The 20364-nt window shown below is 24.4% G+C and overlaps 1 protein-coding gene across 1 annotated transcript; it reads right to left on the reverse strand.

Annotated features, from left to right (window-relative positions):
• Positions 1-449: 449 nt before the first annotated feature.
• LOC135121882 (uncharacterized) lies at positions 450-4576 on the reverse strand. The gene is made up of 7 exons (XM_064046161.1): positions 4418-4576; positions 4270-4358; positions 3870-3966; positions 3466-3595; positions 2740-2805; positions 2392-2506; positions 450-654 (listed from the first exon to the last, which is right to left on the reverse strand). The coding sequence occupies exons 1-7, from the start codon at positions 4475-4477 to the stop codon at positions 450-452; spliced, it is 762 nt and encodes a 253-aa protein (XP_063902231.1). The 5' UTR covers positions 4478-4576.
• Between the last annotated feature and the right edge of the window lie 15788 nt (positions 4577-20364).

Genomic DNA, 20364 nt, shown 5'->3' on the forward strand with positions numbered 1-20364 from the left:
GTTTCCTGTTATCCCCTTTATGAGTTAAAGGCATCTATGTCCTAAGGTAACATCTACTTGCATAAATAATTAATTATGCTATATGAAGAAAGTTTATATTTTATCTTATATATCTAAACAGCTTTTCTACCCACATAACGCGGGATGTTTTTTTTATAAGGCTGCTATTTTTTTTATATTTACTCAATTTAAAAAAATAATACTATGTAATAAAACGATTTTTAAAAATATATATAAAGTAAAAAGTTATTTTTATGCTATTAACTTAATGAAAAGGACCTAGTAACAATAACCTATATTTAGTGTATGAGTAGATTGTAAGTTTTTATTAATTTTTTTTTTCAAACATTCGCTCCTTTATTATGTTCACCTCACAATTAGAGCGTATTAAATAATCCTATATATACTTCAAGTTAAAATTATTTTGTTATAACCCTGTAAGAAATAATTTAATTCTCATAATCCGAAAGGTTTCTAGTAATTTGCACTGCAGAGTATTGAGCAAAAACTAAAGCTTTTAATTTTTTTAAATTTATAATAATTCTTAGTATGTTTAGTTCTTTAAGACAAGATTTTGCTATGAATTCGGCTAGTGCTTCAATGGTTTTATAAGAATTCTCATCCATCTTTTTTAATACAAAAGCTGTTGTATGCCTTTAAAAAATAATAAAGTTAGTGCTACCTTATAGTAAAAGCTAAGCAAAAAGTATTTTTTTTTATCAAAATATACGAAATTAAATTTAGATGCATATATGAATATAATTGACAGTCAATAAAGTTTACACCTAAATTTAAAAACTTGGCTTTCTTGTATATTGCATGTATAAAGCACAAGGGACACCAAGAGGTCTTGTTTTTGAGTACGTTCCGAAGCGTTTAGCCCGACTATAACTCTATTTTTTTTTATAATAAGTAAATTACTTGCATATACATTTTCTTTTACTAACACAAAGTATGTGAGAAAAGGCCAAATATAAAACTGAAATTATAATCTAATAACGAGTTAACTTGCATACCAGTTCCAACTTTACTAGAAACCAAGCAATTTAACTATTACAATTAAAATGTTTGTGATGAATTCCAGCTTAATTTTTGTGCCAAACTTATCGATTCTTTTAGTTTATTAAATTTTCATTATTATAAATCTTTCTTATATAATTTTTGAATTAAATGTTTACTGAAAAAAGAAAGTATACCAGACAAAGTGTAAAAAGGTAAGTTTTTATGAACATAGGTAAAACACAACGTTTTGTACTTTAGTGAGCTTAAAGTATTTACAGTGCTTTTTGCTTAATATTTTAACTTCAATAGTTTTATAATCCCAATGTTGAAATAAAGTTTAAAAAATTTTTCTTATTACCTTTTCCAAACAAACTTTCCCTACAAATTGCCTGCGTGTATATATCAAATGCAGTCGAAGCTGGGCACGAATACAAGAAAATTTGCTTAATTACTTCCTTTTCATGAAAGACAAATGTTAGTTATATTTTATAATTAGATTTATTCCAAATTAAATCTAGTGTTCCTCTGCATGAATGGAAAAGTCAACTAGATTTTTATTAATAAATAAAGGGAGCACAGAATCTATATTTTAAAACAAACTAATACTAAAGTGCCAAAAAGTTAATTATATTTTCTTTAGTAATAATAATAAAAAATTTCGTGATTATGAAACTTTTTTAATTGTTTAACGATCTACGCTAAAAGCAATGAGAACTTTTCGAACTTTACACAAAATTAAACTTTTTTCTTAATTAAAACCGAAAATTCACCAAAAAATTTAAGCCAGATCAAAAGTTTTCAAATACAAACTGCGCTTTTGATTGGCGAGTTCACGCTTTAGTAAAAATATAGATTTGTTAAAGGAAATAGTTGATACACTGGTTTAGATTAAAGTTTCACGTGCGCGCAACTTGATTCTCATTGTTATAACATGGACCAAATAGATGTTTATAAAAATATGGTTATATGCGAGCAGTTGATTCGTTCGATCTCGCAAAGTTAACGAAAAATTTTACAGGCACAGTTGTTGATTCGTTTATTCTGATTGTGTGCGTACGCAATTCGCTCTTGATTATTTTTATTAAAAAAAACTTCTGTTTCATAGTGGGGAACACGTGCACCATAATGTCGTAGAACTGTATAAATGCAACTATTCGACTAATCCGTTTGAGCTTTTTATTATTATTATTTACAATAAAATAATTTGAGTTTCTAGCAAAAAGCAGGCATTGGACAGATTGTATAGAAATTAATAGTTAAAAAACTTCAAACTCTTTTAAACTCACTTTATTTTAATTAAATGCATTTCAATTATAAAATAAAACTGCGGAAAGTTTAAATAGTAAAAAAGAAAATTTATTATTATAAAGATCGGTAGTAAAAAAAAACCTTCCGTGAATATTCTCAATAATGATTTGATCAGAACAGCCCGGAGTGGGTACAAAATCAGCGGCATTTAGATGATAATATGAATTTGCTAGCGAAATATTGATGATTTTCTTTCCTATAAGAAAGATTAACACAATTTAAATTACAATAAAAATCTTTATAAGGTAGTATATTATGTTTATAAGATATATATTATCATATTTAGCACTTTTTTTTATAAATTTTCTATTTATTATATTTTATTAAAAACTTTAAATAAAAGTGAAGAGAAAATTAAAATTTAAATGTAACTTAAAACAAAATTAAGAATTAAAAAAAAATAAACAAAATTATAAACAAAAATTAAACTGTCAAATTTTAAAAAGTGGGCATATCCCTCTGGAAAGTTAAGGCACGTTCGAGTGATCTTGACGCCTATCAACATAATGATAACAAAATAATAATTTCGCATAAAATTTAGTTATTTTAATAAAATATAAAAATTAAAGCAAAGTTACAGTTATAAACATAATGTTTCACTAAAGTACATAACTTAAAAATAAATTATGAAAACAGAAAAAATAATTTAAAGTTTTATAATATCGTTATTGTTACTTATAATTACAATAAAAATATAATTTCTTATATTATAAAAAGAATTAATATAAGTTTATGATAGATTTGTATAAAAACTTATTAAATTTATTTATCATTTTCATATTTTTATTATAATAAATTAATTATAACTTTATTAAGGATTTGCGTAAAATCAAATCTAAATCGTATAAAGCACTTTATGATGAGTGTGAAAAAGTTTATCTATTTCTAAAAGATTTAAATTTAACTAATTATAATAAATTTTTTAAAAAACTGTATATAATATTTAAAATAACTTAAATTTATATAATAAATCTGTGCAACTCTTCCTATTGTATATAAATTTTCTTCAAATTTTAAGAATTGTACTATTTAATTACGCCTTAATTCAGGTTTCTAATTAAATTAAGAACCAATTCGCTTTAATAAAATCTTTTTTAAAAAAAAAAAATTTATGGAATAGACTATTATTAATAAAAAGTCTACGATAAAACTAACCCGCTGAATCGGCACACAGTAAAGCTGCTGGCTTTTTGCATTCCACTTTAACTTTGAGGATCCCAAGCGTAAGAATAATTAAGTGCGCAACATTATGAGTCAATGAAAACAAACTCTCAAATTCTTGCGACTAAAGTTTTCCAAAGGAAAGACGTTATAAAAAATTCAAAAAAATTATTAAATAAAAAGAAAATATTTAGAGTCATAAAAAAAGATAACTTAAATTTTAAAATTTTTTAAACTAATTTTTATATTTATTACTAACGCTTCTAAAAAAGAGTTGTTAAAAATTATAAATGCAAATATTAATAATGAAAAGCCATATTTAATAAAGAACGAAATTTTTAAAGACTTTTTAAGAAAATAATTTATAAAATAAATAAATTCATTAACAAATAATAAACTTCTGAATATTTTATGATTAGTCCAGCGCAATGACTGTAATTGTGACTGGGATTCAGGCAATCAGTGGTCCCGCTTGGCTTAGTGTTGCAGTATAATCTACATTAGTTTTGAATATTCTACTTTTATCTTTTTACTAACGTTGAAATTAAAATATTATTAATACTGATAATGTAAAAAAAATGAATTAAAACAATAAAAAATTGTAATAAAACTGATGTAGTTTACAGTAAGGGATGAATTTCTAAGTTGAATAACAAATTTAAGTGACTGCTACTTGTTTAACTTTTTATAATAGTTGTAATATTAAGATATTCAAAAAAATTCTAAAAGATGCAATTAATACTATTATTAATTAATATTAAAATTATAATAATATATATTAGAGCTATTATATATTACGTTATGTTAAAAATTAGAGGTTGCACGATTTTTCTTTCCCAACGATCGAGTCCAACTATACCGCGGCAACTAAGATTACTAATCTTTATCTTTTAGAAAGAGATACTGAAAAGATATTGAATTTAAAGTATTTTAATGGAGACAAAACCTTGTCTCTTGCTTCGGTGAGTAATTCTTGACAATTTACTTCAGATAATTTACTTTCCATAGTACCAGTGCCCAGTAAGGAAATCAATCTTTAAGGACTTAGCTGTTAAATAGCCGCAACTAATAGATACTTTAAATTTAGTATACTTTATAGGCTATAATCGAGTGGGACCACCCATTTTAAAAAAGACCGCTTGTTGACTAGCAAGTGGAACGCACGCCTTAACTTAGCAAACTGCCCTGACCCTCAGATCAAATGGATCTGCTTGATTACCTTTCAAATAGGTAAACCTCTACAGGTGATGCCAGTACGTAAGGCGTAAGCGTCTAAGTACTTACGATCAAACTTTTCACTTAAAAACTCAAGCTGTAAGGTGGTTTTCTTTCACTAAAAAACTCAAGACACTCGAAGTCTTCTTATGCAACTAATAACAGCTAATTTTACTTCCAAGTAGTCGACTCGATAAGATAATCTTAATCTTTCATTCTTCTAATAAAGTAAAATACTACGAGCCTTAATCATTGCTCTAACTTTATTCAATTCTAGCTCTCTTTGTTTCTCGATGAAGCGTTAGCAGCAGTTTATTTCATTAGGTTGGTTTGCTTTGGTTCTTACGACCAACTAACAAGAGTCTAGGAACTGAAGGGCAACTTCCCTTGTTTATAGAGCTTACGTCAAGTTTGTACGAATACTTTATTTTACTTTCTTTAGGATGATCTAATCAGTTCACCTAGTGCTTTATCTTAAGGAATTTAAGTATAAAATCTAATTATGTACCTTTTTTCGAGAGTTGGTATCATTTGGGCAGATAGCCTTGCTCGAGGTAACCATCTTTACATAGCCTTAGGAGTGACGAAAATAATATTTCAAATGTAGTTATACCGAGGAGTCTTTTAAGATAACAAGCCGATGACGATTAAAACTCAGTCACGCTTAGTAATAAATGCCTAATACTCATCAACAGAACAAGAGACGGGCATGAAGAAAGCCAGTCCTTTACCTAAGACGTACTTAACAGAGCTAGTATACGAGTATAAAAGTTTGACTTTAAAAGCACTTAGTAGTCGTGTAACTAATGTGAGTTAGTACCCTTCCTCCTCATCGTAATGCCTATATGTTCGTCTTGGGTAGTTCCCTGGAATACCATTCGGATTTAACAACTTAGCTTTAAATTTCACTAGTTCATATAATTCTGCCGTCCTAGTATGACGTAATCCCATTGTTCTATCTAGCCTTAGTAGTTCCATCACTAAAGTTGAAGAAAGTACCCAGTTTCAACTAGCACGGATCGAATCACAGGCATTCACATGGTCCTGGAATGAGATAGAGCGTACCCGTCATTACTTTACACTAGGACTCGTACATACCCTTTGCTTTCGGTCTTTACCACTCGCACTGGAGGGCACCGTAGGACGTAGTTAATCTCACCCGAGGCCGTAAAGATCTGCCTGATCGCCAAGGAGGACAGTTAACTTCCACAGGCAATGTAAATGTACTACACAAGAGCGCCAACTAAGAAAGCGGAAGGTTATTTAGCCTAGGGCCAGCATCTACAATTACCAAGAACAAGCCTACACTTAATGACCTAGTTGATTTAGCACTGGGACCTAGCAAATAATGATACGACGGCACCACCCATAAAGGCGTACCTCTGAAGAACTTTACTCCAAGTCCACTATAGGAGAAGTTATTTAGTATCATTATTGTATAATATTAATTAGATTATTTTTTCTTCTTATTTAGATTCTGTTCTCTCACATTCTACTCTTTATCATTTTTTTTTGGCAAGTTACCTAGTTCTATTTTGTATTTTGTTGTTAATTAACGAGCGATCATTCATGCCAAGGATCACAAATATTCAATAAGCTAAGCACTTTCAGATGTAAATTTCTAATTCATTCGATTATTAGCCAGGTAGTAAGCTAAGGTTCATTTGTAGTTAATACGGTTGCCAATCTTTAGGAAAACAAACCTTGCACTTGATTGATTGAGACCCTCCTTATTTATTTATTTACCGAGTTGATTAGTAGGACTTAGTTAAGGACCCGAATCCAGATCTTGGTATTTTACTAACTAGAAAATTAATTCAAGCATAGAAGCATAAAGCTAAAGTTTTATCGTTTTGCGTTAGGCTGTGCCAAAGCAAGAACCCTACTAGAGTCTCATCCTATTATGAGAACTAAGCACTAATACAAGACACCTCATTCCAGTGTTAAGCTAGGACTGCAAGTAGAACTACCCATATTAAGCTAGGAATAGTGGAGACGCATCTATTCACTAAAGATGCAGTAGTAAACAGAGCTTAGCCAGATACTCCTCGAACATTAAAATGACCCTTTTATCCTTACTAAAGCCAGCACGAAAGGTTCAAAATTCTTACGAATTGTAGGCAGGATATAAGACGGCGCGCCCTATCTCCCTCCGCATAAAGTTGTTTGAGTTTTTTGTCGTAGTCAGACTAGAGTTGAGGCTGAAGGATAACAAAATAACGTAAAAAAATTCGGCAAGACAGTGTCATCAAGTCTTTAAGTAATATTTTCTGCATCTGAGTTACTTTCACCCATCGCTGTTAAAGATCATTTTACTTGCTTAGTGCTATAAAACTAATTTTTATATTGTTTTTAAACCATTTCTTTCTACTAGTAAATTTTTGTTTCTAATTTTTACTTTAACTGTTGCAGATCAGCTTTCAACTGGTGTTATTATACCGTATTTAAATATGAAAAATCGAGAAAAAGAAATAATTTCTTATTTTTTTAAAGAATGTAGCTTTGAACTTAGGCGTGCTGTTTTAGGTATTTTTATTTTATGTCTAGGCCACCTCTCTTTTTTAATACTTCACTGTGTTACTTTTTTAATAATTAAGATTATAAAGAATTGTTTTATATGTATAAAAGATTCTGTAACTATTCCGGCTCTTGTTGAGGCTATTCAAAACTTTAGCTCTTCATTCGGCTTAGTGACTGTAGACGTTACAGTAATTCTTAAGTTATTCCTCTTAATAAATGGTTCTATTTTTTTTAACTAAACCTTAAAGCGTCTTGTAATAGTTATTATAAATTAAAATGTCTGTAATAGCAATTCTTATTTTTGTTATTATATTTTTTATAATATAAATCTTAAAAACTATAGAGCTTCAGGAAAAATTAATTTTCTCGTTGATTCCGAGATCAAGCGTACTCATTAGCTTTTTTTCCAATAGCCTAAGAATATATCCATAGCGTCACCATAAATCTGAAGACTTTAAACTTTATTAATTAGATCCCCAAACAAGCCGTTACTATGGCGGTGTGCGCTCTCAGTTACTCTCACATCCCTTTAAACGTTAAAGTACAAGTATAAAACTCCCAATCATATTTATATTTATATATAAATTTACGGTATAGAATCTTTTGGTTTCTTGGTTAATCTTAGTTTTTGAAAAAGTTGAGGAAAAATCAGTTTTTGATAACTTGTACAGTTTAATTTTTCAACACGTTAAAGTTTCCGAACTTTCGTCCACCATCTGCCATTTACTCTGTTTATGCACGAGGCGGCGGCATGTACTTGACTATCGCATTTCGCAGGTTTACTTAGTTTAAGCGTTTATTAATAGGCTTATATTTATATACATTATAATTTTATTAAGTTTATAAAATTTTAATTTTTTTGTTTACTTTATGATAATAAATTTTTAAACCAAGTATTTAAAATATATTTATTAATAATTTAAATATTTATTAAACATTTTCTATATACTCTGTTATATATTTTTTAATAAACTATTATTTCTTTTTATTTATTAATTTTTTTATTATATTATTATAATTTATTAACTTTGTATAAATAGTTATATCTTTTATTAATAATTACAATAACTTTTACTTTCTTAAAAAAAACATATATTAGCATAAAAAGTTTTAAATTTAACTAAATCCCTTAAGAAATAATTTCATCTATACAGTAAAATCATTTTTACTAGTTTATTTATTATTTGAAACAGAAATTACTATTATAAATATATAACTGTACCATATAAATAATTTATATTTTAGTTTTTTACTATTTTTTCTTTTTTTTGTAAATATAAAAATTAAAATTACGTTCTTTAAAAAAAATTTTGATAGTAATTTTGTTATTATTAGATCTTTTTTTTTTAAAGTAAATTAATATTATAATTTTAAAAAAGACGATTTTTTATTATAATTTTTTAAAAAGATAAAAAGGTTTTCTAGCATATTTAGTTCTTTATGGCTTTTTTAAAATAACTTTTTTAAGTAATATTAATAATAACAATAATAAAGGTAATGAAATATAACAGTTCATATATAAAAAATATAAAGTACCATAATAACTATATTATATATAATAATATGAAAAGCAGCTTACATTTTATATATTTCAGAATAAATATTTTTAGCCTTAAACCGCACACTCATTTGTTAAAAAGAGCCAATAATTTTTTTCTTTTTATTAGTTGTATTAAACCAATTACAAAGTTCACTTTTGCCTTTTTACATTTTTTCGATTATTTAATGCTACGGATTTTTTAAATTATTATTATTATTATTATTATTATTATTATTATTATTATTATTATTATTATTATTATTATTATTATTATTATTATTATTATTAGCTTTTGAACGTTAAGTCAGATAGAAACTTTCCTGAACTGAATGCTCTTCTTCAACTTTATAAATCATACTTTCCTAACTACCCCCCTTTAGTATATTTTTATTAGTTTTTTATAAAAAAAGTAAAGTTATTATAAATTAAAAGTTAGTAACTTTTTACTTTTTATATCCCTATAAATTTTGTAAGCAATTTATAATATTTTAACATTAATTAAATTTTTTCAAATATAATTTTTCTTATAAATGATAAATTATTTTTAGTATTTTAAAAATCATATATTTTATTAAAGCCCGGTTTTTTGTCTTTAAAGTAAAGTAACTATAGAAGAGAATATATTAATTTATATATTTATATATTTATATATTTCTTATTTTCATTATAGAAATTTTTCGTTTAAAAGTATTCAAAAAGTTTATAAGAATATTAATTGCTAATTTCTATTACTACATAATATTATGCGTTTATACACTGGGATCATAATATTATAAATATTATTATCAAATAGAATTTTATTGAGACAAGCAATAGTAGACTATCCAATCCGAATTATCAACTTTTTTTGAAACTTTCTACTATCTGCAATGCCCCTTGTAAGTATACTGTCAATAATATTATTTCCAGTATTATTACATTGCTAATTACTGTTAAGACATCCACAAACTTAACTCGTCCGACATTTCACAAAACTCTGTTGGCCTGGTTTATTCAAGGCCAAAACGCCAACGTTCATTAGAGGAACTGTGTTTGTTTCTGGCCAATAATAAATGGTTTTCAAAAGTATATTGTTTTCATTGAAGTAAAAATAATATTTTTATTACAATTTTTAATTTATTGATTATTTTTAAACTGTTTCATCTATATAAAATATAATAATTTTTTAAGATAATTATTATATAAATGTTTATAAATATTTAAATATAACTTTTTTGTTACTATTTTTTATCTTTATACTTTCCTTTACTAGTAAAATCTTTAATAATTTTTTGAATTTGATTTTTTATTATTTTAAATTTAAATATAAAAGTTTTATTAAATCCAATTTTTTTTTCATGAATTTTATATTATTGTTATATTAACTTTCATAATTTTTTAAAAAAAATATGTTTCATATATAATAAAAATCCCTTTTTTGCATATTAATATTTTTTATTAAAGTTTTCTTTTTTATGTTTATTATTTATATTAGTTTTTTTATACTATAATGTAAATACTCTATAATCGAAATTTTTTAATGAGGAGGTTTTTTTATGTCTATAAATTGTTTTCTCTTTAACATGTATTGGAGCAATTTATATTATTCTTTCAAAAGTATTTTTTTCGGACCCTCAACATTAAAAAAATTAAACGACAGCTTTAAAGTCAATGGAGCAGCATAACATAAAAAAATAATAACTTTATTTTTAAACCATTTTTATTGTAATAATGGCGCACTATCATAATATTAAGAGAAGCGGTTTTACGATCGAGCAAATTAAAAAACTTCCTTCTTGCGAAATTAAAAAGGTCTGCAACAGCTGATTTTTTCATTATATATATAACAGATAAGAAGTGCATTAATAAAAATATTAATTTTTTCATTAAAACAATATAATTTTAGTAATGGCCCGCTAGCAAAAAAAATTAATGAAGCGCTGGCGTTTGTTGGGGGCAATTAAGCTGTTTTGGCGGGTAAAATGACTAATTGACAAATTTGGTTAATCTAAAAAGTTTTAGTTTTTATTTTTTTTTTTTTTAATTTTTTTAATTAAATATACATGATATTAAGTTTTTTACTTATTTTACTTTCTGTCTTAAGTTTACTTTTGTTTAGTTAATAAAGTTTTTACCATTTTATTAATATATTGTGCTTTTTATTTATTATTAATTTAGTGAAAATAAAACTTTTATAAAGTATATAAAGTCATGATTATTTCAATTAATGAATATTTGAGAACCGAAAAATTATTTTTTATATAATAATCTTTATTGGCGTAAATTATAAATAATTTAGTTGGTGTATAGTAGTGATATTTACGACAATTTCAAAGTGTAATACAATTATACTGTTTTACAAAAGGTAATTTAATAAACAATCGGATGGGATAAAAAAGTTTTAATATTATAAACTCTCGGATTGGTTAAAAAGGTCAGTAATATATATAAACAATCAGAGTGGACAGAAAAAGTCATTAACATTTCTAAACGCTCGGATTGGACTAATACGTTATTAACATTTACAGCTCTTTAAAGTAATATATTAATTATAATACAGTGAAACATTTAATTTTACAAAAAGTAAATTTTTGGTAGCTAAATAAAAATTTTTACTTTTTTTTATATATAACTATTAATAAAATAGTAAATATTTAAATTATATGTTTATAAATATAAAGTAACCTTCATGGCGTAATAAACGATACTTGTTGTTGAGTTGTATTAATAAAAAGTAAATTATAAATTTAAAACAAGTTATCAAGTAAATTTTGTGATATAAATATAAATATTATATGGAGAACTATTTATATTGACAACTGATAATATTTTATTGAAGTTTACCAATTTCTTTATTTAGTATATTTTTATTAATTGTTTATTATTATCATTACTATGCTTTAATTTTTTTTTTGAACATTTAAAAATTTTTTAACTATTATATTTTTACTCTTTTATATAATAAAGAAAAGAGTTTATGTTACCTTTTTTATTTTTCGTTTACGTAATTTTTTGTACCATTTTTCAAAAAAAAATAATTTTTGTTACAGGCCGAACTTGATGAACTTGAGTGTTCTAATGATATTTGTTTATTAGGTTTTCTTTATTTATAATAAAAATTATAATAGTAATGATAATAATGATAATAATGATAATAATAGCTGAGCTTCTTCAAAGTTCTGCTCGACTCCAGTTTTCTGTTTTATATAATAAACATTCCATACATGATAAAGTTAATATTCTTCAACTGCATCGTTTATGCCTTTGGAAAGGCTCCGACTTATCGTAACTTTTTTTTAAAAAAAATAGTAATTACTATAATGATATGAATATATTATTGCTATAAAGAATAATATATATTTATATATAATAATAATAAAATATATAAAAGATATAAATAAGTAATAATTATCATATTATATAAAAAAGCAGAATCTATGAGTAATAAATAATTTTTTTATATAGAATTTTTTTACTTATTAATATTTTAATATATTTATTTATTTATTGTTTTATAAAGAAATTGATGCTTTTGATTATAAATTATTCATTATCGCATATTTTTTTATAGTTTATGAGAAGTTGGGCTAATATCAAAGTTAGTAGTAGTAGTGACTTTACTGTACTATAAGTATGTAACGATATATAAGTATTATTAGTATTTTATACGAAAATTGTTTTCTTTTAAACTATTTATTGTAAAAATATAATAAAAATAAGGAAATATACCTTTTTTAAGCAGTATTTTAATAAAATTTACTTTTTTAAAATTTTTTTATAAAAACTATTAACAAATGTTCTATTATAATGACTATAAATGAATAATAATATATGATTTACTTTTTGTTATATACACTGAAAAAAATAGTTTAGTTTTATATTTAAATTTTTTGATCCTTTTTTTTAATCCTTTTTTCTATAAAAAGGTTTTGACTATTATTTATTAAGTTTTCTACCAGAATTATAATGAAATATTTATAATAATAAGTTCTAAGTCTTCGTAAAGTTTTAATAAAATAATTTTATATAAATAATTTTTTTGATCTCATGATTAAGTATTGAAGGAAATTTATATTAAAACGTTTATATAATAGTTATAATAAATAATATACAAAGATGTTATAAAGAATATTATTATTAAATACTTAAACCAGAAAAATGTAAAGTGCTTTGAAAAATAAATTTAAAGTTTATAAAAAAGTTGTGATAAAATTATTTCAAATAAATAATTTTTATTACTTTTTTTTTTCACATATTAATTATATAAAGTTTATTTTAACTTTTAATAAAAAAAATTTGCGCAGAAGTTATTGGCTATTAAGCTAAATAACTTATTTGTTTCATTAAAAAATATATTAAACCTTGAAAAAGTTTAGCCTTCCTGTGTGCTGTTGAGCGTAACAAAGCAAACTTTTTATGTTAATAAAGCATAAAGTATACACATTCATTAAAAAAAAAAATTTAAATTATTTGTTACTAATAATAAGAAGAAACGGGCCATTTAAAAATTTATTATTAATTCTTTTTGCTATAAAGTGATTTTTTTTAGTAAAATGAATTAAATTTTGGTAAAAATAAAAGAAAAAGAAAATTGAATTTTAAATTTGGAAAATTTGTATGGAAACAATATTCATAATTTTTTTTATAAATAGCGAGCACGTGTCTACCGTCCTTATGAAGCCTGCGTTAAAGTACTGATTGTAGTGATTAAAAAAACAATATTAAAATATTATTATCATTATTAGCGTTCGCACTTGCAAAGAAATTCCCGTCAACATTTCTGATTGGATTTTTGCTTCTATCCAGTTTGGCGCTACTCTTAAAGCAAAAGGCTTTTTAATAATACAATTTAACTATTTCATATAAATTTGGTAAAAATTTTATATATAACTTTTCTTAATTAAAACTTTTTAGATTTATTGCTTGAGCTGATCTCTTTTTCGCGTTTCAAAGACTTTCCGGGTGATTTTTTTTAATTAATTTATTTTATTTTTGATATTTTTTTTATTAAAGAGCTTTATGTTCGTGCTCTTCGGCCTTTTTCATTTTTTTTTAAGGGATGTTCCGCAGAAATGAAAGTAAATTTAAATAAAGTTATATTTATTAGTAACTCTAAATTAATTTTATTACTTTTTCATTTGAAAAATATATTATAAATTTATACTTAGTTTATAATTAGTTTTGTTTATAATTTATTTCATATACTTTTGTTATTTTCAATTATTTACGATAAATCACCTCAATTTGGTTTTTTTAGAATTTAATTATTTGTTTTATTTTTTTATTAAATAATTAAATATAATAAATCTCTATAGGTTTAGTGTTAATTCAGTTTAATATTTGACTTAAGTTTTTTTTTTGATATTTTATTATTTATCATTTTTTATTTTTATTATTATTATTTAAATTTCAAATTAATATTCATAATTAATTAATTAATTTATTATAATTATTCGTCTAATTACAGTTTCATTATATATTTATCCTATTTTTCTGTAATAAAAACTAATCTATAACTTTAAAATAGTTTCCGTTAATTTTTTAATATCTATACTTTGACACAGTTTAAACTTTTCTTATTATCAAAATCAATTTTCTTTATTTTTTTTTTATTTTGAAAACTTTGAAAATATATTTTTATTTTATTTTTTTTAGTATGAAATTTTATTAAGTTTATTAAAACTATTAAGAAATATTTGCCTCCGTTTGAAATCAAAACTAAATGATCAGGTATATTTTATTATTTAATTAAATATATTTTCTAATGAAAGTTGAACAGATTCTCGACTCTGAAAAGTTATTTTCTTCTCCTTTAAGGTAAAGAAAATTTAAAGTTTTAATTATTTTTCATTTAAATTTATTTTTTTAATCTGCAGATCTTCTAATGGCAGCCCGAAAGCCACCAAACTTGAGCATTTTTTGAATAAATTAAAAAATAATATAAAGTTTTTATTATTATTGCATTCAAATTTATAATTTACTATTCTTAAATTGACAAATTTGAACTTTTTTAAAGATTCAGGGAATTATTAATTATAAAATTTGTAACTATAATTTATTTTTTTATAAATTTATATTCTAAAATTTTTAGTTACGAAATTTAATAAAATTCTATTTTCTTTAAATTTAAATAATTGTTAATTATAAATTTTTTTCATTAACTTTTTAATAAATTTATCTTAACTTTTTGTTACGAATTTTAATATAAAAAATCTAGTTAACTTCAATAATAGTTACTTATAAAATTATGCATTAACTTATTGTTTTATAAATTTACCTATCAAAATTTCTTTGTTACAAAATTTAATATAAAGGAAATTTTTTTGTTAAATTTTAAATAATAGTTAATAATAAGCTTTTTTTGTTAATTGCTATTTATAAATTAAATGATCATAAAATTTTCTTATAATTTTAATAATAGATAAAAACTTTATTATATTTTTATTAATAGTTAATTTAAATTTATCTACTTTGTTTTATAGAAAAATATAAAGTTTCGGAGTTAAACATTATAAAATCTTTTTTTATTAAATTTTTAATTATTACTAAATGATTTTTTTTGCTCGTTACTTTATTGTTTTTATAATAATTTAAGTAAATTTAATTTTAAATTAATCTCACTAATGAAATTTTTTTATTAATAAATTATTATATATAGAATTTATTTTATCGCATCCCCTTTTTTTTAATTTTTACCAAAAAAAATTGGATAGTTTAATTAAGACATCTAAATTTTCTAATAATCTATTTTATTTTTAACTAAAATAGTTATTTAAAAATAATCTTTTTCGGGCTTTTTAATTTTTATAATCTTTTTAGTAAAGATTATATAAAATTTTATTCTGTTTATAATTTACTACTTTTTTTTTCACTTTTTTAAATTATAAATTAAAATTTTATTTTCTTTATAAAAATTTAAATAACAATTACATTATTCTAATCTTATACCTTCATATACTTAATGTTTGAAGTTTTAAAGAAATCTGTTAAAAATTTTATTACTTTATTTATTTTTTAAATTTAAATTAATTCCGAACATTAGTTTAATTATGATTTTAATTTCTTTTTATAAACTTTTTTAAAATTAGCAACACTGAATTCTTATAAAATTGGTTTATTTATAGTAAAACTATTATAATGTACTTTTTGTAGGTTGTAATTTATAATTTTAATTTTAATTATTTTTTATATTCTGGGATAATTTAGACTAGCAGATTTGCTAATGAAATCGTTACTTTGTAATATTTTGATAGTCGATTTCTTATTTATTATACATAAATTATAGCCTTCTGACGTGATCGCTGATGCGTAACAAAATTAAGATTTGTTAGTAACGTTGCTTTTCTTATAAAAGTTATGAATATTAATTTATTTTTCAAAAGACTAGATATTTGATTTTAAAATTGTTTATTTTGGTTTATTTGCGTTTATTATTTATTATTGGGAATTTAATTATATAAAAAATTTTTAATTGGGGATCTCCTCTTCACTTGTTTTAATGAACTTTTAATAATTAATTTATTTTAAAAGGTTTCGTTTATTATTTTTTTTAAAAGTTTTATTATTCACTTAATTATTTAATTTTTTATAAAAAGTTTTAAACTTTCTGATCATTATTTTTTATTGGTTTATAACGTTCTAATTATATTAAGCTCCTATTTTTAGATTTACTACTAATTTAGTGTAATTTTTTATATAGAATCAAAAATTTTTTAATGTTAACAAGTAATTAAAGAAAAGTTTAAAGCTGATTTTGACTAAAAATCAGAAATTTTCTATATAAATATTATTGGCATTATTTTTAATTCAGAAAAGGGTGTTACCTTGAAGAAATTAGAACTGAACTTTTCTAAATTTTAATTCAATTTACTTATAATAACACCATAAAGAACAGATTTTTCTCTTTATAATTTTAACTTTCTAATAATTTTTGGGTTTAAAAGTTTTTTATGTATAAGATTTTTTAATTTAATTATTAGGAGCGATAATTTTCTCCCAAAAAACACTAAATTCTCTCTGATTGACGCACGCAGGCGCCAACATTTAGCAGAAGAATTGATTTTTTTTATAGAAAAGCTTCTACTTTTGGGTAGATAGGATGTATAATCATTAAATTTCAAATTATTTCATTGCTTTCACGGGGGAAAACAGGTCTACAGTTGGAAGAAGATCACTTACTTCTCTGCGAATTCGCCGTATTTTTTTTTCAAGAAGTAATATAAATTTTCTACTAGATTTATTATAGGAACTTATTAATTTTTTTAGGTTAACTTATGGATTAAAAATAGAGTCTTGCAAGGAAATTCGAGTCGTAATTTGTTGCTTTTGAAGAGAATGCAAAGTGTGTTTTGGTTTAACAGCGCTGCTCAACTGCAAATTTTAAATAATTTAGTTGAATTATAATTTTTTGAAACGATATTGCTTATTAAATTAAAGTTGGAGTAAATCATTATTAAAATTATGTTCCAAATTACTCTTCAGATGGAGTGCTTAAAATACTTTTATTTAGTTGGTTTTTTAATAAAGATCGCACTTTTACTATACTAAAGCCTCCCGGCGGGTTTGCGCTTTTTACTATTTTTTTAAAAAAAAAATTCATCTTATATTCTATACCAAAGATATGGCCCATCAACGAGGTTATTGAAATCAGTTTATAAAATAAGTTTTTTTATAGAGCGCATAAAAAAGACTGTGCTGCTTGGCATTTTTTTTTATTGCTTAATTTACAAGAAAATTAACTTTTAACTACTTAATAGAAGTTCAAAGTTTGCTTAGTAAATCTTAATAACGCACAGTTCAAAAAATTTTAAATATATATACCCTTGTTAATAATTCCAAGCACTTTAATTTAAACTAACGGATAAGGATAATTATTTAATCAACTTGCTTTGGTTATATCACCGTGGTTTAGTAAGGGTTTTAGATCCATAAAACTTAATAATTTTGCCTTAAACTTTCTTACTTTTTGTTGACGCCCACGCATTAAGTTAACTATAGTATTTAAGTTTTCAACTAAAAAACCAAAACAGAGTCATTTTAACACAAGATATGTAAGTTAAAATAATATAAGTTGAACTATATCCGGTTTTTGAGAGTCATAATTTAGTTACTCACTCTTACTGAATCCGCTAGTAAGAAATTATTCTTTACTATTTGAAAAAAGTGCCTGAGCGTTAGTAGTTTTTGTCGCTCTTTCTGCTAAAGGATAACGGCTAAACTTTTTTTAACAGGTTTAAAAATATTGCCAGCATCGAAATTTTTTGAACGTACATCTCACTCGAGTTTTTTGCTGAGAAGTATGAATAACAAAGGCGGGTGTGCAACAGTTAAGAAAGGGAAAATCGCTTAAACCTTCTAAGAAAATAAAAAACAGTTGCAAACATTATTAATTCTTCACACCGTTATATTTATAAAATATTTACGTATCTGTGTACAACTCATCTTTAAAATCGAGTCACTTGTTTTTGATGCATTGTTTAGGACTGCGAAATAAATGCTAAAAGTTAGAACTCTATTATTTGTATATTTTTCTGTATTCTACAAATTAGTGGAAATTATATTTTTCAAAATAGTATTTTCAGCTAATTTTCTAATAGTTAAAAGGTCTCTTAGTAATTGATAGTTGTGTAGTTGCCTTGTTTTGTTATTATTATTATTATATGTGTTAGTCTTCTTAAAAATGTTTTAATTTTTTTGATATTATTTTATTGCCTTTAAAAATTATAAAATTGGGCATACCTTTCAGTATGCAAATGCTTAGTTTAGTGAATAAACTAGTAGGGGATAGAAGCAAAACAGGTGGTTCATTAAATTTTCTGCCTACACTGAAGCAACAAAGCTGAGATAGATGGTATTATACAAGCAATTGTCTACTAACACTAAATATGCTTATATTGGCTTTTTTTTAAGTCGATACTATCTATATTCCCAATACTATACGACTGTGCAATGTCTTAACGCATAGATTCTTCATTTATAGTTTTCCTTAGTATGGAAAAAGTACAAATTAAACTTTTTAAAAGCAGTTTTCTTTAAAATTTCCTCTTTTCAATATAAATCTCTACCTTCATAAAACACTTTCACTTATTTTTAAAGATGTTAACAAAACGACAAAAAGGTTAGCAAGCAAAATAGTTATTTCCTGCCGTATCTCTTGAAACTACCTCAAAATTTTGTTAACCTTATAATTGTTACTTCGAGGAGGCCCCGCGTCTGAGCTAAGCAAAATGTAAGCCAGACTTTTCCCACTTGTGCAAAACCGATATAATTCTGCTTTTTAGCTTTACACTATGGAGAGAGTGCATCTTTGAAAGCTGGATCAACTTTTTTAAAACTTTTCTCTTTAAGAAGAGTTTAGCAATGAACAAAATGTTCTTTTACCAATGGCATCATATCAGGGAGGGGGTAATGCTGGGAAAATTGAGCGTGCCCCAGCGAGTTATCGCAAGGATGAAATAGGCTATGCAGGATACTAAACTCAAATGGCGGGTAACCTGTTGCGGTATAACTTTTTCGGAATGCTTTTTGCTCGCTAATCGATAAGTTTGTTCTTCCTTTAAATTTAAAAACTTTTATTATCCCCTCAACCTTTCCATTAATTTCCAAAAAAATTATTTTATCTTTCTATCCTTTACCTCAACAAACTATAATAACTTGTCCCTTGTCTTTTTACTATCATTTTTTCTCTAAGTCCTTTACAATGACTAGTATAAGCAAAAACATTAACGCTAAAAAGTAAATTTTGCAATATGTACTGGTAAATAATGTCTGTGTTGTTACAACTACGAGTGAAGCGTCCAATACTTAAAATAGCTACTACTAAATCAACTCTTCAAAGCAATGCAACCACGCCAAAAAAAATAGTAAAGGAAAGGATCGAGTCCAAAAAGTTTCAATGCAAGACGACGAATTTCCTTCTTTAAGGCCTTAACAGTTGCTGCTCTGCGAGAGAAGAATAAGATTTAGGGTACGTAACGAGTATCTGCAGGAGCATACAGTCCTCCTAACTTTTTTATGCCCTTAAAAAAACCAATTATACAAAATAAGATTGTTTTTGGCTTCGCCTTGTTAGCACTAAAGTGAAAAACATTTTTAAAAAGGTAATTAGGAGATTGTGGAGTTCCGACCGATAACAGTTTTGGTACCCTTGTCTCTGATTCTTATGTCTTTCTTTCCCTTATATAAAAATAACAATTAACATTACGCCCTATATTTAAAAAATTAGTATAAATAAAAAGAAATTAATGGGTGAGAATTATATAACGGAATCTATACGGTAAATATGCAACGTGCAACGTAGGGGGCGCAAAATGAAAATTTATTATGAGACCGCCCTTGTGCGGTATTGAACCATTTGCAGATGAGCGTGTTACACAAACTTTTAATAAAAAAGGGTTCTACGCAATTTGTAATTCGTTACTAAATATATGTTAGTAAGACTTCAAACTTTGTATATAAACTAATTATTTACTTTTTATATGTTTAAGTGAGAATAGTATATAACTCGAGAGAAACAACTTTACGTTATGAAGGACATAACAACGAGCAAAAAGAAGGAATATGCTTTCTATTGGAAGGCTTTATAGCCTTAACTTATAGACACTTAAGAGATTAGTATAAGTTTAAAAACCTTTTTATAT

Source organism: Zophobas morio, unplaced genomic scaffold (genome assembly GCF_036711695.1).
Source record: "Zophobas morio isolate AGI-343-1 ecotype UQ-CSIRO unplaced genomic scaffold, CSIRO_AGI_Zmor_V1 ptg000759l, whole genome shotgun sequence".
NCBI classification, from domain to species: Eukaryota; Metazoa; Arthropoda; class Insecta; order Coleoptera; family Tenebrionidae; genus Zophobas; species Zophobas morio.

What these genes read in the sequence shown, in the direction of transcription:
- LOC135121882 (XM_064046161.1), bottom strand. Translation starts at nt 4,477, where the DNA reads ATGGAAAGTAAATTATCTGAAGTAAATTGTCAAGAATTACTCACCGAA. An exon ending in TCACCGAAGCAAGAGACAAG is followed by an intron (nt 4,359 to 4,417) that starts GTTTTGTCTCCA and finishes TCTTTCTAAAAG; the next exon opens with ATAAAGATTAGTAATCTTAG. An exon ending in ATTGAGAATATTCACGGAAG is followed by an intron (nt 655 to 2,391) that starts GTTTTTTTTTAC and finishes TATTTTTTAAAG; the next exon opens with GCATACAACAGCTTTTGTAT.